Source organism: Engystomops pustulosus, chromosome 3, assembly GCF_040894005.1.
Source record: "Engystomops pustulosus chromosome 3, aEngPut4.maternal, whole genome shotgun sequence".
Lineage (NCBI taxonomy): Eukaryota > Metazoa > Chordata > Amphibia > Anura > Leptodactylidae > Engystomops > Engystomops pustulosus.
Window position 1 is genome coordinate 126,051,465 of NC_092413.1, and position 23,854 is coordinate 126,075,318.

A 23,854-nucleotide genomic window follows, 5' to 3' on the forward strand; every position below is an offset into this window, starting at 1 on the left:
CAGAAGCTATTTCTACTCCACTTTGAGAACCTTATCTCTTATAAGATACTAAAAGCAGAGATCTAGAAAACTGAGGAATTGATTCAGAAAGTTAATTAAAAAATAAAAGTAACTTGTCATTATATAGACAACATTTATTGCTGGAATTTGACAATTTAAGAGCACCAAACTTCATATATCAGCCCCAATTTTTTATCAGATTTCAGGTTGGCGATAGGATACCTATATTTCTAGAGTATAGTATAAAAAATAGGGAGTTATTTATTATTGGTTTTCCTGGGCTTTTTGATGTACAAAAATCTCAAAGGAGTCACATTGTGGCTTTTTGAGACTTTTCAGAAGACTATATACACCCCTTCATTAATCCGGCCTTACATAGAAATAGTGCTAGTTCAACACTGTGCAAAGCCAGATTCATGACTTGAGACTTTTGCAAAGTCACTCCAGTCCCCTGCTGGTCTATGTGCTGAGACATTTTATGCATTTTGAGGATGTTTGGGACTTTAAAAAAAAAATCCCAGACGGGAAATTAGACCATAAGAACGTGTATTAAATGGAAAAAGCTACTTTGGAGCTCCAACAGATTCACCAAAAATAGACATAGAAGTGTCCCAAGGAGCTTTTCTAATGATAAATAACCCCCATAGTAATCATACTACTCAGTATGATGGTGCTTGCATGACCACAGAATTAGACACTTTCATTAGGCATTCTTTATGTCATATGAAACTTGTGAATGTCTTGGTAAATGAAATAGTCTTGTGATACATAACAGTTCATTACATTTTATAATTGTTTAGTTTTAATATACACCTGTAGAAATATTTGTCTCCCACATTTTAACAAGGATTTCTTACCTAAGTCTATACAGTTCAGTGTCCCAGAGTTGTTTGACCTTACATACACTGCAAATAAACCTTGGCACAGTAAAAAGATAGATGTATACACATGCATTATGCCATCTAGGAATTCCACAATGGTGCACTTTGTTCGGTGAGCCAGCTTGTATTTGTTCTCCTTGCTGGATACTGGCATGAGTGTGAAAAGACGTCATACACATTGAATATTATAGGTTTCACAGTGGTTGCTCTGTTCCATGAAATGAGCAGACAAGTGAAAAACCTAGCATCACATCTGTCAAATGATTGACATCAGTGGTGCCTGATGGACCCCATTGACTTAAAAAGTCTCCATTTGGATTAGATCACAAGTATGACTTCCAGTGGGTGGTAGCTGTGAACAGAATCTTAGACGGTTCTTAATTCAAAATCTATGTTGCATATAAATGGAAAATCTGGATTAGCTGACATTTCTTTGTAAAGTTTCAGCGAAGTGACCTTGAACTTATCCAGAAAAGACTAACTGGAAATAGTATTTATAAGATAATTCTGTCAGTCAAATTTAGAATATATGTGTAAATCTTATTATAACACAAAAAAGTAATATTGTTAGAGGTCCATTAGGTTTTGCACTTCAAAGGGCTGTCCCACAAGCTAAACTTATACTATAGCCAAAGTACAGAAAATAAATGTCTGATCTGAGGGTAGAAGCATTGGAATCCCCAGGGTTTAAGGTGTGCTGAAAGCAAATGGAGTGCAATTTTGCATGCTCGACATGTGATCCAATCACTTCAATGGAACTGTGGTACCTAAATGTGAATAGAGTACAATTTGAGCAGACTATATAGCCAATTGATTTAAAAAAAAATCTTTTGAAGGATTTTACCTATGAAGAGCGTTATAGCACATATGTGATGGCCAGAGATAGCCCCACCAACTTGATAACAATCCTCAATTTCCATAAATAAGTTTTAGGCAAACCCATTTAAAATTAAGCAAAAATAGTAAACTACCATTAGTATAATTATACTCTTGTCCATAAAACCACAGCTAAAAAGTTTTATTTTTGAGGCTCTGAAATATTCATATATATACAGTTGATATGAAAGGATTCAGACCCCTTTAAATTTGTCACTCTTTTTTTACTCTTTTTCATTGCAGCCAATTAGTAAGATCAAAAAGTTCTTTATATTGATCATTAATGTACACTCTGCGCCCCATTTTGACAGAAAAAAACAGGAATGTAGAAATGTATTTCTTAATTTATTAAGAAAAAAATGAATAATCACATGGTCATAAGTGTTCAGACTCTTTGCTCAGTATCAAGTAGAAGCACCTTTCTAGCTAGTACAGCCACTAGTCTTCTTGGGAATGATACAGAAAGTTTTAACACCTGGATTGGGGCATCCTCTCCTTTTTCTTTGCAGTACCTCTCCAGTTTCCTCAGGTTGGATGGTGAATGTTGGTCACAGAGTTGTTTTGAAGCCACTGCTTTTTTATTTAGCTGTGTTCTTAGTTTTCACATTCTTGTTGGAATGTGAACCTTCCGCCCAGTCTGAGGTCCAGAGCGCTCTAGAAGAGGTTTTCATTAGAGATGAGCGAACATGCTCGTCCGAGCTTGATGCTCGGTCGAGCATTAGGGTACTCGAAACTGCTCGTTGCTCGGACGAATACTTCGCCCGCTCGAGAAAATGGCAGCTCCCGCCGTTTTGCTTTTTGGCGGCCAGAAACAGAGCCAATCACAAGCCAGGAGACTCTGCACTCCACCCAGCATGACGTGGTACCCTTACACGTCGATAGCAGTGGTTGGCTGGCCAGATCAGGTGACCCTGGGATAGACTAGCCGCTGCCCGCGCTGCTCGGATCATTCTGTGTCTGGATGCCGCTAGGGAGAGAGCTGCTGCTGGTCAGGGAAAGCGTTAGGGTGTTCTATTAGCTTACTGTTAGGCAGGAATGATTCTCAAAGAACCCAACAGCCCTTCTTAGGGCTACAATAACGTTCTACTTTTTTTATTTTAATTTGCATCTAGTACCATTTTGTGAGGAATTAGCAGGGGGACTTGCTACCGTTGTGGCACACATATCCATAGCAAAGACCGAAGTGGGAAAATTTAGTAGGGGTTGGATTTCAATTAGGCACTAACTCAGTGTCATCTCATCTGGCATAGTAGTGTGCTTTGATACTTGGCTAGAAAATAGCCATAGGAGAATACAAAGAGCTTACTTACGCATACAGTAGCGTTCTATATATTTGATTTCTGGTTGATCTGCTGGTGGCTGTACTTTCTGCAGTGCATGTACTAGCCAATTCTGAGCAATTTGTAGTGAGACTTGCGACCGCTGTGTTCTGCGCTTAGTGACGCACATATCCATAGCAAAGACCGAAGTGGGAAAATTTAGTAGGGGTTGGATTTCAATTAGGCACTAACTCAGTGTCATCTCATCTGGCATAGTAGTGTGCTTTGATACTTGGCTAGAAAATAGCCATAGGAGAATACAAAGAGCTTACTTACGCATACAGTAGCGTTCTATATATTTGATTTCTGGTTGATCTGCTGGTGGCTGTACTTTCTGCAGTGCATGTACTAGCCAATTCTGAGCAATTTGTAGTGAGACTTGCGACCGCTGTGTTCTGCGCTTAGTGACGCACATATCCATAGCAAAGACCGAAGTGGGAAAATTTAGTAGGGGTTGGATTTCAATTAGGCACTAACTCAGTGTCATCTCATCTGGCATAGTAGTGTGCTTTGATACTTGGCTAGAAAATAGCCATAGGAGAATACAAAGAGCTTACTTACGCATACAGTAGCGTTCTATATATTTGATTTCTGGTTGATCTGCTGGTGGCTGTACTTTCTGCAGTGCATGTACTAGCCAATTCTGAGCAATTTGTAGTGAGACTTGCGACCGCTGTGTTCTGCGCTTAGTGACGCACATATCCATAGCAAAGACCGAAGTGGGAAAATTTAGTAGGGGTTGGATTTCAATTAGGCACTAACTCAGTGTCATCTCATCTGGCATAGTAGTGTGCTTTGATACTTGGCTAGAAAATAGCCATAGGAGAATACAAAGAGCTTACTTACGCATACAGTAGCGTTCTATATATTTGATTTCTGGTTGATCTGCTGGTGGCTGTACTTTCTGCAGTGCATGTACTAGCCAATTCTGAGCAATTTGTAGTGAGACTTGCGACCGCTGTGTTCTGCGCTTAGTGACGCACATATCCATAGCAAAGACCGAAGTGGGAAAATTTAGTAGGGGTTGGATTTCAATTAGGCACTAACTCAGTGTCATCTCATCTGGCATAGTAGTGTGCTTTGATACTTGGCTAGAAAATAGCCATAGGAGAATACAAAGAGCTTACTTACGCATACAGTAGCGTTCTATATATTTGATTTCTGGTTGATCTGCTGGTGGCTGTACTTTCTGCAGTGCATGTACTAGCCAATTCTGAGCAATTTGTAGTGAGACTTGCGACCGCTGTGTTCTGCGCTTAGTGACGCACATATCCATAGCAAAGACCGAAGTGGGAAAATTTAGTAGGGGTTGGATTTCAATTAGGCACTAACTCAGTGTCATCTCATCTGGCATAGTAGTGTGCTTTGATACTTGGCTAGAAAATAGCCATAGGAGAATACAAAGAGCTTACTTACGCCTACAGTAGCGTTCTATATATTTGATTTCTGGTTGATCTGCTGGTGGCTGTACTTTCTGCAGTGCATGTACTAGCCAATTCTGAGCAATTTGTAGTGAGACTTGCGTCCACTGTGTTCTGCGCTTAGTGACGCACATATCCATAGCAAAGACCGAAGTGGGAAAATTTAGTAGGGGTTGGATTTCAATTAGGCACTAACTCAGTGTCATCTCATCTGGCATAGTAGTGTGCTTTGATACTTGGCTAGAAAATAGCCATAGCAATAGGATAGCATTGTTTGGTTTTAAAAACTCAAAAAAAACCAAAAAACACAAAAAAAAACAAAAAACACAAAAAAAAACAAAAAAAAGTTAAAAAAAAAAATAAAGTTATAACTCTCATTTTAAAAATGTTTAACCCGAGGGCTAGGGGTAGAGGACGAGGGCGGGGACGTGGGCGTCCAACTACTGCAGGGGTCAGAGGCCGTGGTCCTGGGCGGGGTGAGACACCACCTGCTGATGAGGGAGCAGGGGAACGCCGCAGAGCTACACTCCCTAGGTTCATGTCTGAAGTTACTGGGACTCGTGGTAGAGCACTGTTGAGGCCAGAACAGTGCGAACAGGTGATGTCGTGGATTGCTGACAATGCTTCGAGCAATTTGTCCACCACCAGTCAGTCTTCCACGCAGTCCACCCATGTCACCGAAATCGCCACTCCTCCAGCTCCTGCACCTCAGCCTCCTCCCCCCCAGTCTGCCCCCTCCCAGGAAAATTTGGCATTTGAACCGGCATACTCTGAGGAACTGTTTTCTGGACCCTTCCCACAGTCACAAACCACTTGTCCGGTTGCTGCTGAGCAATTTTCCGATGCCCAGGTTTTCCACCAGTCACAGTCTGTGGGTGATGATGACCTTCTTGACGTAGTGGAAGTGTGTAAAGAGGTGTCCGACGATGAGGAGACACGGTTGTCAGACAGTGGGGAAGTTGTTGTCAGGGCAGGAAGTCCGAGGGGGGAGCAGACTGAGGGATCGGAGGATGATGAGGTGACAGACCCAAGCTGGGTTGAGAGGCCGGGTGAACACAGTGCTTCTGAGACGGAGGAGAGTCCTCGACCAGAACAGGTTGGAAGAGGCAGTGGTGGGGCCAGACGGAGAGGCAGGGCCAGAGCTGGTGCATCAGCGCCAAATGTGTCAACTAGTGAAGCTCCCGTGGCAAGGGCTCTTGCGGCGAGGGCTAGATCTTCAGAAGTCTGGAGGTTCTTTAAGGAAACACCGGATGACCGACGGACTGTGGTGTGCAACATTTGCCAAACCAGGCTCAGCAGGGGTTCCACCACTACTAGCTTAACTACCACCAGTATGCGCAGGCATATGAATGCTAAACACCCCACTCAGTGGCAACAAGCCCGTTCACCTCCGGCCGTGCACACCACTGCTCCTTCCCCTGTGTCAGCTGCTAGTCAGCCCCCTGCCCAGGACCCTGCCACAAAAACCCCATCGTCGCCTCCACGATCCTCCACAGCATCCACCAGCGTTCAGCTCTCCATACCCCAGACGCTGGAGCGGAAACGCAAATATAGTGCAACCCACCCGCACGCCCAAGCCCTTAATGTGCACATTTCCAGATTGCTAAGCCTGGAGATGCTGCCCTATAGGCTAGTAGAGACCGAGGCCTTTCGCAGCCTCATGGCGGCGGCCGCCCCTCGGTATTCGGTCCCCAGCCGCCACTACTTTTCCCGATGTGCCGTCCCAGCCCTGCACCAGCACGTGTCAGACAACATAATCCGTGCCCTGACCAACGCCGTTTCTGACAAGGTCCACCTGACCACGGACACGTGGACGAGTGCTGCCGGGCAGGGCCACTATATATCTCTGACGGCACATTGGGTTAACTTGGTGGAGGCTGGGACCGAGTCTGACCCTGGGGCTGCTCATATACTGCCGACGCCGAGGATTGCGGGGCCTACCTCGGTCCAGGTGTTTCAGGCCTACTATGCCTCCTCCTCCTCCCACCCCTCCTCCACCTCCTCCTCCGAACTACCATCCGTGGGCACGGCGCCATCAGTCGGTAGCTCTAGGCACAGCAGCAGTGCCGTCGCTAAGCGACAGCAGGCGGTGCTCAAACTGCTGAGCCTAGGCGACAAAAGGCACACCGCCCAAGAGCTATTACAGGGCATCACGGCGCAGACTGATCTGTGGCTGGCACCGCTGAACCTCAAGCCGGGAATGGTTGTGTGTGACAACGGCCGTAACCTGGTGGCGGCTCTGCAACTCGGCAGACTGACACATGTGCCATGCCTGGCCCATGTGTTAAATCTGATAGTTCAGCGTTTCCTCAAGACATACCCCAATCTGTCTGATTTGCTCACGAAGGTGCGCCGCATCTGTGCGCATTTCAGGAAGTCCAGCCCAGATGCTGCCACTCTCAGGGCAGCGCAGCGCCGCCTCCAACTGCCCGCTCACCGACTGTTGTGCGACGTGCCCACGAGGTGGAATTCAACACTGACCATGTTATCCAGAGTTTACCAGCAGCGCAGAGCGATTGTAGACTGCCAGATGTCAACTTCCACCAGAACTGGTAGTCAGGTCAGTCAGCTTCCTCAAGTCTACAATGAGGAGTGGACGTGGATGTCTGATATCTGTCAGGTGCTGAGTAACTTTGAGGAGTCAACACAGATGGTCAGTGGCGATGCCGCCATCATCAGCCTCACCATCCCGCTGCTTGGCCTGTTGAAAAACTCTCTGGTCAGCATGAAGTCGGAAGCTTTGCGCTCGTCACAAGAGACAGGGGAAGAATATTCCCTTGTTGATAGCCAAAGCACCCTCAGGTCTGTTTCTCAGCGCATATCGGAGGAGGTGGAGGTGGAGGAGGATGAGGAGGAAGAGGAGGAGAATGTTGGCGAGACACAAGAGGGGACCATTGTTGAGTCCTTTACTGTTCAGCGTGTATGGGCAGAAGAAGAGGAGTTGGAGGAGTTGGAGGAGGAGGAAATGGACAGTCAGGCCAGTGAGGGGAGTGAATTCTTACGCGTTGGTACTCTGGCGCATATGGCAGATTTCATGCTAGGCTGCCTATCCCGTGACCCTCGCGTTCAAAGAATTTATTCCAGCACCGATTACTGGGTGTTCACTCTCCTGGACCCACGGTACAAGCAAAATCTTTCCACTCTCATCCCTGCAGAGGAAAGGAGTGTGAGAATGCATGAATACCAGCAGGCCCTGGTGCACAAGCTGAAACAGTATTTCCCTTCTGACAGCGCTAGCGGCAGAGTGCGTAGTTCTGCGGGACAAGTAGCGAGGGAGAGTAGGCGAGCAGGCAGCTTGTCCAGCACTGGCAAGGGTACGCTTTACAAGGCTTTTGCCAGCTTTATGTCACCCCAGCAAGACACTGTCACCTGTCCCCAGTCTCGGCAGAGTAGGGCTGATCTTTACAGAAAGATGGTGAGGGAGTACGTAGCTGACCATACCATCGTCCTAAATGATCACACAGCTCCCTACAACTACTGGGTTTCAAAGCTGGACATGTGGCACGAACAGGCGCTGTACGCCTTGGAGGTTCTTGCCTGCCCTGCCGCTAGCGTCTTGTCCGAGCGGGTTTTCAGTGCAGCTGGTGGCATCATCACCGATAAGCGTACACGCCTGTCGACTGACAGCGCTGACAGGCTGACGCTTATTAAAATGAATAAAGGCTGGATTTCTCAGAATTTCCAATCTCCACCAGGTGAAGGAAGCTCAACCTGAATAATTGATCCACTCCTCCTCCTCCTCATTTTCCTCCTTCTCCTCCTCTTTGTACAGTAAAGCAGAGGAAAATGGCTATTTTTTGACAGGGCCCACTGGCTGTTGCTATAGTACTTCATGCATTTAATTTTTCTGGAGGGCCACCTACCCGGTCCTCTGTTTGAAACAATTTTTGTGAGTGCCACATACAGGCACTCAATCTATTCCATTTTACTGCAGGGCCACCTACCTGCTCCTCTGGTTTGAAACATTTTTGGGACTGCCACATACAGGCACTCAATCTATTCCATTTTACTGGAGGGCCACCTACCTGCTCCTCTGGTTTGAAAAATTTTTGGGACTGCCACATACAGGCACTCAATCTATTCCATTTTACTGCAGGGCCACCTACCTGCTCCTCTGGTTTGAAACATTTTTGGGACTGCCACATACAGGCACTCAATCTATTCCATTTTACTGGAGGGCCACCTACCTGCTCCTCTGGTTTGAAAAATTTTTGGGACTGCCACATACAGGCACTCAATCTATTCCATTTTACTGCAGGGCCACCTACCTGCTCCTCTGGTTTGAAACATTTTTGGGACTGCCACATACAGGCACTCAATCTATTCCATTTTACTGGAGGGCCACCTACCTGCTCCTCTGGTTTGAAAAATGTTTGGGACTGCCACATACAGGCACTATCCAAATTAAATTGTCTCCATAGCAGCCTCCACACGTTGTCTCCATTGCTACCTCCAAAAGTCGTCCATATAGCTGCCTCCATACATCGTCCCTTTATCAAACGAGGTGTGTCAGGCAGAAATTTGGGTTGTTTTCATGGATTCCACATCAAAGTTGTTAACTTTGTCGCCACCCTGCTGTGTTATCCACAAAATATACTGGCAAACTTTTACCATTTAGGGATATTATTTCAGCGCTTCTTGCGCATCTGTTTACATTCCCCTCACCCGGCATATCCTAAACTTATAAGAACGCTACTACACTTGATCTTATACAAAAGGTTCTTAGAAGTGCTGTTTGGGGAGTAGCCTAGAGACAGGGGCTTGAATTGGCGAAAGCTCGCCTGGCAGCGGAGCGCCAGCTCCATGCGCATCATGCGCTTCTTGCGCATCTGTTTACATTCCCCTCACCCGGCATATCCTAAACTTATAAGAACGCTACTACACTTGATCTTATACAAAAGGTTCTTAGAAGTGCTGTTTGGGGAGTAGCCTAGAGACAGGGGCTTGAATTGGCGAAAGCTCGCCTGGCAGCGGAGCGCCAGCTCCATGCGCATCATGCGCTTCTTGCGCATCTGTTTACATTCCCCTCACCCGGCATATCCTAAACTTATAAGAACGCTACTACACTTGATCTTATACAAAAGGTTCTTAGAAGTGCTGTTTGGGGAGTAGCCTAGAGACAGGGGCTTGAATTGGCGAAAGCTCGCCTGGCAGCGGAGCGCCAGCTCCATGCGCATCATGCGCTTCTTGCGCATCTGTTTACATTCCCCTCACCCGGCATATCCTAAACTTATAAGAACGCTACTACACTTGATCTTATACAAAAGGTTCTTAGAAGTGCTGTTTGGGGAGTAGCCTAGAGACAGGGGCTTGAATTGGCGAAAGCTCGCCTGGCAGCGGAGCGCCAGCTCCATGCGCATCATGCGCTTCTTGCGCATCTGTTTACATTCCCCTCACCCGGCATATCCTAAACTTATAAGAACGCTACTACACTTGATCTTATACAAAAGGTTCTTAGAAGTGCTGTTTGGGGAGTAGCCTAGAGACAGGGGCTTGAATTGGCGAAAGCTCGCCTGGCAGCGGAGCGCCAGCTCCATGCGCATCATGCGCTTCTTGCGCATCTGTTTACATTCCCCTCACCCGGCATATCCTAAACTTATAAGAACGCTACTACACTTGATCTTATACAAAAGGTTCTTAGAAGTGCTGTTTGGGGAGTAGCCTAGAGACAGGGGCTTGAATTGGCGAAAGCTCGCCTGGCAGCGGAGCGCCAGCTCCATGCGCATCATGCGCTTCTTGCGCATCTGTTTACATTCCCCTCACCCGGCATATCCTAAACTTATAAGAACGCTACTACACTTGATCTTATACAAAAGGTTCTTAGAAGTGCTGTTTGGGGAGTAGCCTAGAGACAGGGGCTTGAATTGGCGAAAGCTCGCCTGGCAGCGGAGCGCCAGCTCCATGCGCATCATGCGCTTCTTGCGCATCTGTTTACATTCCCCTCACCCGCCATATCCCAAACTTATAAGAACGCTACTACACTTAACTTGGTGCAGGCTGGGACCGAGTCTGACCCTGGGGCTGGTCATATACTGCCGACGCAGAGAATTGCGGGGCCTACCTCGGTCCAGGTCTCAAAGGCCTACTATACCTCCTCCCACCCCTCCTCCACCTCCTCCTCCTCCGAATTACCATCCGTGGGCATGGCGCCATCAGTCGGTAGCTCTAGGCACAGCAGCAGTGCCGTCGCTAAGCGACAGCAGGCGGTGCTGAAACTGCTGAGCCTAGGCGATAAAAGGCACACCGCCCAAGAGCTATTACAGGGCATTCCACATCAAAGTTGTTAACTTTGTCGCCACCCTGCTGTGTAATCCACAAAATATACTTGCAAACTTTTACCATTTAGGGATATTATTTCAGCGCTTCTTGCGCATCTGTTTACATTCCCCTCACCCGCCATATCCTAAACTTATAAGAACGCTACTACACTTGATCTTATACAAAAGGTTCTTAGAAGTGCTGTTTGGGGAGTAGCCTAGAGACAGGGGCTTGGATTGGCAAAAGCTCGCCTGGCTGCAGAGCGCCAGCTCCATCCCAAGATCCAAATAACATAGTTGCAGCACCTTTAATCTACTACTAGTTCACTGCCTCCATAATAATAATAATAATAATCTTTATTTATATAGCGTCATCATATTCTGTAGCGCTTTACAAATCATAGGAAACAAATACAAATGTAATGTAACAGAGCACAACATTTGTATGGAACAACAGGAGTGAGGTCCCTGCTCGCCAGAGCTTACGGTTTATGAAGATGATGGGGTAACACGAGGTAAAAGAATATTTAATGGTCAAGCCATTCTTCTTAGGGAATAGAAAAAAATATAATAAATGGAATTGCTGTCGCTTGAACCACTCAGCCGTCATCTTATATACCAGGTCCAGGGTGAATGGGACTGCAGAGAAGTCTGGTGCCTGTTGGTTGCTGGATAACAGATGGGAGGACGACACAGGACGGGTTAGTAGAAGAGTTAAAACTTCATGCAGTTAATGAGTGTTATAGGCTTGCCTAAAGAAATGGGTTTTAAGAGCACGTTTGAAACTTTGGAGGTTAGGTATTAGTCTGATAGTCCAGGGCAGAGCATTCCATAGAATTGGTGCAGCTCTAGAGAAGTCTTGGACACGCGAGTGGGAGGTCCGCACTAGGGTAGAGGTTAATCTAAGATCACTGGTGGATCTAAGAGCACGGGTTGGCCGATAGACTGAGATAAGAGAGGAGAGGTAGGGGGGTGCAGCATTATACAGAGCTTTATGGATGAGGGTTATTATTATTTTAAACTGTATTCGAAAGGAGACTGGCAGCCAGTGCAGCGACTGGCATGAACTGTAAGCATACATGGTCCCCTTATCAAACGAGCTGTGTCAGGCAGAATTTTGGGTTGTTTTCATGGCTTCCATGTTAACTTTGTCGCCACCCTGCTGTGTAATCCACAAAATATACTGGCAAACTTTTATCATGTACCGATATTATTTGAGCGCTTCTTGCTCACCTCCTTTGGTTCCTCTCTGACACCCATTGGCTTGAAGCCTGAGTCCAATTAGGGTATGTCGCCATGCCACTCTCTAGCCTGCTGCCGCTGCCTCTGCCTCTGCATGCCGTCCCCTATAGTGTCAGGGTCAATTATTGGATGTTTTACATGCTATCTAGCTTCATTCTGTCACTCTGTCATGGCCATGCTGTTGCCCATAATTTTGGCATAATGGTGCGATTAAGCAGCCTCAGAGGCATCCATGCATGCTGCCCCTGCTGTTTCCTGTCCATTTCCGTGGTGTTTCCATCCTTTTCTGAGGTTCCCAGGTGTTTGGCCAAGCTTCCCTGTGCAGAGCCTTGGTCCCCTTAAAAAATGCTCGAGTCTCCCATTGACTTCAATGGGGCTCGTTACTCGAAACGAGCACTCGAGCATCGGGAAAAGTTCGTCTCGAGTAACGAGTACCCGGGCATTTTAGTGCTCGCTCATCTCTAGTTTTCATCCATGATATCTCTCTACTTGCCTGCATTCATCCTTCTTTCATTTGCAACCAGTTGTCCTGTCCCTGCAGCTGTAAAATACCCCCATATCATGATGCTGCCACCACCATGTTTCACTGTTGGCATTGTTTTTGGCAGTGCCTGGTTTTCCACTCATACTGCTTAGAATTAACACCAAAAGTAAATTCTTCATCTCATCAGAGCAGAGAATCTTATTTCTCAGTCTGGGAGTCCTTCATGTTTTTTTTTATTTGGTAAACTGTATGCAGGCTTTCATATGTCTTGCACTGAGGAGAGTTTTTTTTCAGCAGACTCTGCCATAAAGCTGCAACTGGTGGAGGGCTGCAGTGATAGTTGACTTTGTGGAACTCTCTCCTATTTCCCTACTGCATCTCTGGAGCTCAGCCACAATGATCTTATTTACCTCTCTCTTCTCCCATGGTTGCTTAGTTTGGCTGGACGGCTAGGTTGAGGAAGAATTGTGGTAGTTCCATTTAAGGATACTGTGCTCTTAGGAACCTCGAGTGCTGCAGAAATTCTTTGTTAACCATGGCCAGATCTGTACCCTGCCAAAATTCTGTCTCTGAGCTCCTTGGGCAGTTTCTTAGACCTCATGATTTTAATGTGCTCTGACATGCACTGGACAGATGTATGCCTTTTCTAATCAAGTCCAATCAGTTTAATTAAACACGGTAGGACACATGCCGGAGTAGAACAATCTCAAGGAGGATCAGAAGGCAATGGACAGAATGTGAGTTAAATATGAGTGTCACAACAAAGGGTCTGAATACTTATGACCATGTGATTTTTCTTGTTTAATGAATTAGAAAAAAATCACTACATTTCTGGTTCAATATTGCAGAGTGTACATTAATGAGCAAAAAAAAGAACTTTTTTTTACTAATTGGCTGCAATAAAACAAAGTGTGAAAAATGTAAAAGGGGTCTGAATACTTTCTGTACCTACTGTTAATAGCCGCCATCAGAATACCTGGATTAGTCATTAAATCTCACATTAGGATTCATTTGTGGCTGCTGTTTGTTAATTAAGTTCTGTATATTATGGCAAAAAAAATTCCCACTGATTGTCCTCAAGAAACCTAGACAACTATCATAACTTGGCTTCTTGTGAAGAAGTTTTGGCAGTCTTAAGGCTGACGTGATGAAGAATTGTTTAGAATAGCCAGGCTGTGTGGTTTATTAAGAACTTGGCAAAAGTAATAGTAATTGGCAGATGAGCTGACATAGCCGAAAATGGTTTCTAATGTTAAGCAGGTGCTCTCTGAAGATCTATATATTGCTGGTATGGGTACCAGGTTTAAATACTGTCTGACTAAATAAGTCCTCATGGCCATATGAATTACTGGACCTTTAGTGACTTGTTAGGACAATGAAGGGGACTACTGAGACATTTTGGACCCTATATAAACTTCAATACAAAGCAATAACAAAGAAAAAGAAAACATCCATCCTTTAGTGAGGATATACAAACATAATTGCAAATCAAACAATAAAGTTAAAATAAGCTCAACCCAACCATACTAAAGATCCTGGTCAGGTGTAACCAAAATACAACAGTGTACTTACTTGCCCTGGTGTCCTGATCTTCTGCAGTATCGAGGAATGCTGCGGGTCACAGGAACTGCATTTGCTAATCAGCAGCCTCAGCAGCAACCAGTGACATAGAACATGTGATGTCTCTGGGACCGGAAATGCCAAGGACTGGGAATCCACAGCAACTCTTGAGCCATAACAGGCAAGGTAAGTACAATTTTTTTTGGTTACTCTTGCCACAGGGTTTTTCCAAGGATTCCTGGAAAATCCAGTTAAATATTCATAAGGAGTAACTCAACCTTCAAAGCTATTCTTTTATTTTAGAAATGAATTAACCAGTTTTTGCTCATTTCTTAGCCTGCAGTGAGCAGTGTTACTGAAAGCCTCCTGAAGTCCATATAAAGCATGAAAGGCAAAAGGATAACTTGTTACATTCTTAGAAAAAGATTTTACATGATAATTAAGCTTATACAGGCGGTCCCCTACTTAAGAACACCTGACTTACAGACGACCCCTAATTACAAACGGAACTATGGATCTTGGTAATTTACTTTATGTTAGCCTTAGGCTACAATAAACAGCTATAACAGTAACCAAAGATGTCTGCAATTAAGCTTCATTGTTAATCCTGGTTCTTATGACAATCCAACATTTTTAAAATCCAATTGTCACAGAGAGCAAAAAAATTTTGTCTGGGGTTACAATTCTAAAATATACAGTTCCAACTTTCATACAAATTCAATTTAAGAACTTAAGAACAAACAAACTGCCTATACTGTATAAGATTTACAAGTGACTTTCTATAAAGAGTAAACTCTTTAGATATTACCTTACCTTATCTCCTTACCTTTCAGTTGTTGAGTATTTATATACTGTACACTACTAAAAGACAGAAGTACAGGAGGAAAACAGTTTAAACTTTATGCATTAATGTACATTTAATTATGCATTAAAAACTCATTAAAAGCTCAGGTGAATTTACAATTCTTAGCATATTGTAGCAATTAAGCCCCCTTGATTTGAAAAGTTCTTAATGCTCTTTTTCCTTTGGCTATCATATATTCCTTTCCATAGTTATTTTGTGTGAAGTGTAGGAACTCAAAAAATGCAGGAACAGTTAGTGTTTTATAATTTTTTATCTATCTTGTGGTTGCTGTAAGAATTTGTGAAGTAATTGTTAACTGTAATAGGAGTGTATCTTCTAAATGTAATCTCTTAAATGCACCATGATGTACCTTGTGCGTTAAAGGTGTAAGTGGAGGGCTCAAGGACTGAGCATTCTGTATACAGCGCCGATGGCAGTTCTCGCGACCCCCTGTGATAATAATAATATAATAATAATTCTTCTTTATTTATATGGCGCACACAGATTACACAGCACTGCACAGAGTTTGCCAAATTGGTCCCTGTCTCCATGGGGCTCACAATCTAATCAACCTACCAGTATGTCTTGGAAGAAACTGGAGGAAACCCACGCAAACAAGGAGAGAACATACAAACTCTATATACAATCACTATATACAGCTCCCCCAGCAATCACTGTATACAGCCCCCCAACAATCACTGTATACAGCTCCCCCAGCAATCACTGTATACAGCTCACCCCAGCAATCATTGTATACAGCTCCCCCAGCAACCACTGTATACAGCTCCCCCAGCAATCACTATATACAGCTCCCCCAGCAACCACTATATACAGCCCCCCAGCAATCACTGTATACAGCTCCCCCAACAATCACTATATACAGCTCCCCCAGCAATCACTATATACAGCCCCCCAGTAATCACTTTATACAGCTCCCCCAGCAATCACTATATACAGCTCCCCCAGTAACCACTGTATACAGCTCCCCCAGCAATCACTATATACAGCTCCCCCAGGAATCACTGTATACAGCTCACCCAGCAATCACTATATACAGCTCCCCCCAGCAATCACTATATACAGCTCCCCAGCAATCACTATATACAGCTCCCCCCTGCAATCACTATATACAGTTCCCCCAGCAATCACTGTATACAGCCCCCCAGTAATCACTATATACAGCTCCCCAGCAATCACTGTATACAGCTCCCCCAGCCCCCAGCAATCATTAAATACAGCTACCCCAGCAATCACTATATACAGCTCCCCAGCAATCACTATATACAGCTCCCCAGCAATCACTGTATACAGCTCCCCCAGCAATCACTGTATACAGCTCCCCCGGCAATCACTGTATACAGCTCCCCCCAGCAATCACTATATACAGCTCCCCCAGCAATCACTGTATACAGCTCCCCCAGCTATCACTGTATACAGCCCCCCCAGCAACCACTATATACAGCCCCCCAGCAATCACTGTATATAGCTCCCCCGGCAATCACTATAGACAGCTCCCCCAGCAATCATGGTATACAGCTCCCCCCGGCAATTACTGTATACAGCTCCCGCGGCAATCACTATACAGGCAGTCCCCGGGTTACATACAAGATAGGGTCTGGAGGTTTGTTCTTAAGTTGAATTTGTATGTAAGTCGAAACTGTATATTTTATAATAGAAGTTCTAGACAATGTTTTTTCTTTTGCCCCAGTGACAATTGGAGTTTCAAAATTTTTGGTGTAATTAGACCAAGAATTATCAATAAAGCTTCATTACAGGCATCTTACAGCTGATCATTGCAGTCTGGGACTATAGTAAAGCATCCAGAGAGCTTCACCAGAGGTCACAGTGGGCAGAGGGGTCCGTCTGTAACTATGGGTTGTCTGTAAGTCGGGTGTCCTTAAGTAGGGGACCGCCTGTATACAACTCCCCCAGCAATCACTGTATACAGCTCCCCCAGCAATCACTATATACAGCTCCCCAGCAATCACTATATACAGCTCCCCCCAGCAATCACTGTATACAGCTCCCCCCAGCAATCACTGTATACAGCTCCCCCCAGCAATCACTATATACAGCTCCCCAGCAATCACTATATACAGCTCCCCCCAGCAATCACTGTATACAGCCCCCCCAGCAATCACTATATACAGCTCCCCCAGCCATCACTATATAAAGCTCCCCCAGCAATCACTATATACAGCTCCCCCAGCAATCACTATATATAAAATATAATAACTTTTTTTTACTGTGTTTAACCCTTTTTTGCCATTTTTTAAAATATGAAAAATTCTATAAAAAGTTATCAAAAGGTCATACACACAAAATGACACCACCCACAGCTCAGTACACCAAAGTATGAAAAAGTTACTAGTGCCAGAAGATGGCAAAATAAAATAAAAACGTTTGTACAGGTTTTACATTTTTGTAAATGTATGCAAACAATATAAAACCTATACAAATTTGGTATCCCCGTGATTGTACCAACCCAAAGAATAAAGTAAATATGTCATTTGGGGCCCACAGTCAATATACAAACCCACAAGAAAACAACGCAAATGCGGTTTTTCACCATTTTCACTGGATTTGGAATTTTTTTCCCGCTTCCAGTAAACGACACGGAATATTAAATACTGCCATTATGAAGTGCAGTTTGTGCAATGTAAGTTTTTTATGTGTAAAAATAAAAAGGCTACAGATTTTTTAAGGTAGGTAGTGAAAAATAGAAATGAAAAAACAAAAAAGGGCCAGGTCGTGATGGGTTTAACCCCTTATAACCGACGCTAGTTTTCAGCTCAATGACCAGACTCCATTTTTCAAATCTGACATGTGTCAACTTTGGAACGCTTTAACATATCCAGGTGATTTTGAAAATTCGTTCTGAAAAAAAGTGAACATTTGGCAAAAGTCCTCTCATTTTTCTAGCACGTTATGAGGTTTAGGTGCCATTTTTCTCATTTTCATTGAAATTGCCACGACTCACATTTTGAGTGACAACTCAGCTTTCAAGTGACTTTGAAAGGCCTAAATACCGTATTTTCCAGACTATAAGGCGCACTTAAAAGCCTTGGATTTCCTTGGAAATCCAAAGTGCGCCTTATAGTCCGGTGCGCCCTATGTATGGCGCTGGGCAGCGGACCATACTTACATAGGTCCCCGCTACCGAAGACCGGAGACAGCAGATCTCCAGCGGGAACTGCAGACCACGCGGCACAAATAACTTTTGTCGCGTGGTCTGCAGTTCCCGCTGGAGATCTGCTGTCTCCGGTAGCGGGGACCTATGTAAGTATGGTCCGCTGCCCTCCTCCACCTCCCCCTCACCTTCCCCACTCACCTTCCCCGCGTCGCCGCGTCTCTTCTCCGCGTCGCGTCCCGTCGGGTCTCCGCTCCGCCCCCGGACCTCCGCCACGCCCCCGGACCCCGCGCCTTATAGTCCGATGCGCCTTATATATGGAATTATTACATATATAAGGCGCATCGGACTAATGCGCCTTATATTCCGGTGCGCCTAATGGCCCGGAAAATACGGTAATAGTAAAACCCCATTATACCCCACTATAAAAACTTCACCCCTCAACATATGTAAAACAACTTCTATTAAGTGTATTAACCCTTTAGGTGTTTCACATGGGTTAAAACAATATGGACCAGCGATTTAGAAACTTTTGAATTTTTTTGGAAAATACATTCATTTAGGCCAAAACTGACAGTTTCATAATAAATATCCCATATGTGGTGGTACACTTCTGTACGGGCACACGGCCAGGCATAGGATCAAAGCAACGCTATTGACAGCAGATTTGTATTGTCACATTGTACAAGCTATAAATTTTAATTTTTTTGGTAATGCGAACATATGAGGGCTTATTATTTACGGGATGATATACATATGTATAGATAATTAATTTTGGGGGTCTATAGCTTATTCATGAGATTTTATTAACTATTTCAAGGGGGACACAAACAAAATCATCAATTTTTATTTTGGATTTTTTACCCCGCTCACCGTAACGTAAAAATAATATTTTATCTTTATTCTCTGGTTCACTATGATTGCAGTGATACCTTATTTATATAGGTTTTCTTATCTTTGCTCAATGTTACTGAGCAAAGCGAATATTGGAGAAAATTGCATTATTTTTACTATCAACAACTTTTCAGGGCCATAAATTTTATATTGTTCTGTTGTCAGATCAGGTTGAGGGCTTATTTTTTGCGAAAAGAGGTGTTGTTTTCAGTCATATCATATTAAGAAACGCAGCCTTTTTTTATCACTTTTTAGAACATTTTTTGTGATGGTGTTTGATGAAAAATTGTATATTACAGGAAGTTTTTCGTGTTATTTTTTTACATCGTTCACCGAGCGGATTCAATATTTAAATTTATTGTACAGATTAATACAGACGCGGTGATACCAAATATGTACATTCTTTTGTGTTTTTGTGTTTTATATACTTTATTTGCATTATATGTGTATCTGGGGAGATTATAGGGATTTTATTTTATTTATTTCATTATTATTATAAAATGATTTAATCTTTTTTTAACTTTTTTTTACATTTTCCATCCGATCGCTTCTTCAAGCCTTTAGACTGCAATACACACGCACGCTCAGTTACATACAGCCTGGTCCTGCCAGGAGGCGTTACCTGGCGTGAAGAGGAGCCGGCAGCCTCGGGGAACTCGCCGGACCCCGGGGCTGCGGCAGGAGCAATTACCGGTGGGTCCGATCCACGGGGGACACACGGGGGTTAAACACCCAGGATCGGAGTCCTGGTTGTTAGTGCCGGATCTGGGCTGCAATATCACAGCCCGAGACCGGCACCAGGCTGACCCGATGTCCCTAAATCTTCTTCTGACACGCCGCCGTAGAAAGGCGTTGCGTCAGAAGAATTACCCTTAATAACTGACGTAGATTTCCAATCATTAAGGGGTTAAAGACGTAGGACACATAAGTGAATATTTGTCTGTGTAATCAGAAAGGCATAGATCTATGAGGCATATTAAATCTCCTATATATCTGGATGGCTATAAGCAAAGTAAAGCTACAAATATCCAGGTGGATACCCGCTGAACCTTCAGCTGCGAGCACCGCTTTTTCAAATTACCTTATAGGATTTGGATTGCTGTCTTACCACTCCTCTTTACAGATTTATTTTGAGCACTCAAGGATATTGGCCAAACAATCTTAGATTCAGACACAGAGGGTACCTGGGTGCCTGAGTGGCCTCCTCCACTACCATTCAAACACTGAAGATTTCTAGGTGATGACCTGGGTCTTGTAGTGTAGGTTCATATGAAATGACCGGACTCTCTACAGTAGAAACATAATGCCTTCTTAAAACGATGTTCGCTCCTGGCTTTGCCATCCATAGGTTCAGAGAAATTAACAGGAGGAACAGACCTTTTAGAGGACAGAGGAGGTAACACAGAGGGCAGATCACTGTCAGTTCTGGCCTTGCATCTATCCCGGAGTCTGCGGTCAATACAAACTCCTAGAGCCATTGTTTGTTCCAAAGAAGTACGATTATGGTGACCGAAAGGCCTCTTTTAAAGATAGCGTTCAAGGAGGGTTCACACCAGTTTAGCACAGTGCATGCGCAATTCCATACAAAACTTCTCAGCAGAGTGTCTGCTCTGTCGTAGAAATAGGAATTGAGATTCCGCAAGTGCCGCATGGTCTGGCTCAGCAGAAATGGACCCCAAAACCTGAAAACCCCAGGGGCATAGGAGTACAGGGAGTACAGGACAGTGAGCTCTAAGCTGAGCCCCCTAAGCTGTTACCTACCTACTTACTGGCCCCACCCTAAGCGGTGGAGCCATTCCCTCTCTAAGTCACAGTGTAGACACAAAACAAGACTGACAAACAAACAACACAGAAAGTGGGGTCAGGGATCCGAGTCACAACGAGATAGTGGGTTCAGTACAGAATCATAGTCCGAGAGGGATAGTTCTTAGAACAAAGACAAGATCAGAAAAGCAGAGTAAGCACAGTACGTAGCTCTGTATAACCGGCAAGGTCTGATGGAACTAAGCGGACATATATAGCAGATCCAGGACACGCCTCCAGCAGCAGCTGTCCATCAGGCTAGTAACATTTGCTGGACAGAGCTGAACTACAGAGATCAGGGTGTGGCTCATTCAATCAAAACACAACAAAGGCTAAGTTGCAGTTCACACACACACAGGAAACACAAACAGAAATTAGTGACACCTAATCCACCAACTGTAGGGACGTTAGAATGATCTTCCATATTGTTAAAATGTATGTCTTGCTTTTTAACCCTACATTTAACTAAACACTATGTATAATTTTAAAATTTTATTAAATTTTTAAAAAATATTTTGTATTTCATGTTCCAGGTATATTTTGCTGATGGGTCTTCAAGATCGAAATGAGAAGCTTTTCTACAAAGTTTTGACATCAGATGTTGAAAGATTCATGCCCATTGTTTATACTCCGACTGTGGGCTTGGCTTGCCAACAATATGGACTAGCATTCCGAAGACCAAGGTAATGTGAACCCATGTCTAATGATTTATTGTTTCAATAACCTTATTAATAGCACTGGTCGAGATAGTCTTGTTGGAACACAGCTGGAACATGTAACACTAAATGAAAGAATACAGGATTTTTTATTTTGTTGGTTTACATATGGATTACATTTTGTTATCATTATGTTCACCAAAATGTATTTTTGTTTATATTTACTGCATCAAACGGATATGTTCATAATGATGATAGAATTGGCTCACACTTGTGACCTAAAAGTTGAGTTCAAGCTTTAAAGTGATGTGTGGCTCAGTTCATGTATTTTTTCTTTTTTATAACTGTAGCACAACTTTTTTTAAATACTGAAACCTCTGGCAATTAAATATATAGGCTTATATACATAATAAATAGGAAATTACACAGCTTCGTCTTCCAAGACTCTTCTTCTTACAGAGCAACATTCAAACACTAAAAGCAACTTGTATTCAACATTACAGACATTGAGATAGCAAGGTCAGAGCTAAATTCTTTAGTTTGGAAACCTCTTTCAGCATAAAATGGTCTTTAAATAAATATAAGATGTGAACATCCTAACTATAGAAATATTCAGTATAAATTTCAACAATTTATGATACTACCCATATGCATGTAGAGTTCAGTTTATCTGTATTTTTATTGAATCACTAAAGAGCATAATAGAAAAGGTTAGCTTTAGGTTAAAATTGGTTAAAAGCATAACCTCATACCAGAAATAGAACATAAAGGAATACAATCCAAAAAACCTACAAGTAGTGGATTAAAATAAAATAGTTAACTAAAGCTTATTTAACATCACACTATAAACTGGTGGCCCTAATTACAGGCAGTCCCCGGGTTAGGTACAAGATAGGTTCTGTAGTTTGTTCTTAAGTTGAATTTGTATGTAAGTCTGAACTGTATACTTTATAATTGTAACCCTAGTCAAAACTTTTTTGGTTTCTATGACAATTTAAAAAATGTTGTGTTGTCGTTAGAACCAGAATTAACAATAAATCTTAATTACAGAAGCCTTGGATGACTGTTATAGCTGTTTATTGTAGCCTAAGGCTAAAGTATAGTAAATTACCAACATCCAGAGGTCCGTTTGAAACTAGGGTTCAGGTGTTCTTATTTAGGGGACCGCCTGTATATTAAATGATTGGAAAAATTCTGATTATATGAGATTAATTGGTAAATTAATTTCCAAAAAACCACATTATATATGTATGAAAGTTTATCATATCGTAAATTACAACTACAAGTCTAGAGACATTATCCTAGCTTGAAAACAGAATTATTTTCAACAGAAACATTAGTCATTTGGCTATATAAAATGACTGGTAAATTATTACTTACAATTAAGTTAGTCACAGTGTAAAAAACCGAAACACATATCTAACTCATGAATAAAGTTACCTGAAGAAGGAAGGATCCAAGAAAGGTTGGATGTTAGTACATGGTGGCATCATTTTACTTTATATGTATGCAACAATTTTATATTGCTTGTATGTAGTTTTGGTACATAGTGGGGCACATTTACGAAAGGCTGTGCGCCAGTTTTCTGTTGGACTTTGCAAGTTCTTTTAGGTGAAAACTGCTTGCACAGGTATTAAAGACACATTTGAGACAAATTTCTGCCCTGAAGGGGGCATTCCAGTGCGCAGTCAGACAGTGCGCCAGATTTAATGTGAAAAGTCCAACAAATGTGTTGCACATTCTATGTTAAAGGTGCACCAAAAAAAAGTGATGCATTCTGTCGGGGTAGTGCAGAGAACGCCAGATTCATGAAGAACGGGCACCAGAAATCCTAAATCTGTAGCACTTTGTACTATACTCACTGGACTGTTCTTAGTAAATGTGCCCCATTTTGTTCCATGTGGCTATGAGCTCATTCAGATAAGCGTGTCTCTTGCATGTTTCCTAAAAAATGCAGACATCTTATATCCATGTTTGTATTCCATATCCGCTTTTTTCACATCCGTATGTCATTTGTTTTCTTATTTATTTTCTGCCCTGCCCAGCGTATTGCCTAGCAACATCAGTGAAAATAAATGAACATGTGCAAAAACACCAAACAAACAGATACTGATGTCAAAAACGCCCATATGAATGAGCCCTAATTCACTCTTTATAATTTTTTTTTCATCTTGCACTTTTCCAATATAACTTGGGCATCCATAGGAACCAGGTTAAAGCAACCCCCTACTGTGACTTCTGCCAATAGCAGAGCTTATCTTCTACTTGTATTCCATACAGGTCCGGCTCCAGGTTTCAGTGGGCCCCTGTATGACAGAGCCTCAGACCATTTGCAGTAAACTTGCATGGATTCATTATATACATCCTCTTCACCCCCATAAATTAATTATATGCACTCCCCCAAAGGATTAATAATATGCAGCCGCCTTTGCTTCATGGATTAATTATATACAGCCCAGGTCCCCCTCGCCACCCATAGTTTAATTA

At 43.3% G+C, this 23,854-nt stretch overlaps 1 protein-coding gene across 1 annotated transcript in view; it reads left to right on the forward strand.

Annotated features, from left to right (window-relative positions):
* Positions 1 to 23,854, forward strand: part of ME1 (malic enzyme 1) — a 216,632-nt gene that overhangs the window by 46,064 nt on the left and 146,714 nt on the right. Inside the window, exon 3 of the mRNA XM_072142033.1 lies at positions 21,245 to 21,394. Coding sequence (XP_071998134.1) covers positions 21,245 to 21,394 — 150 coding nt within the window. The remainder of the gene's footprint in view (positions 1 to 21,244; positions 21,395 to 23,854) is intronic.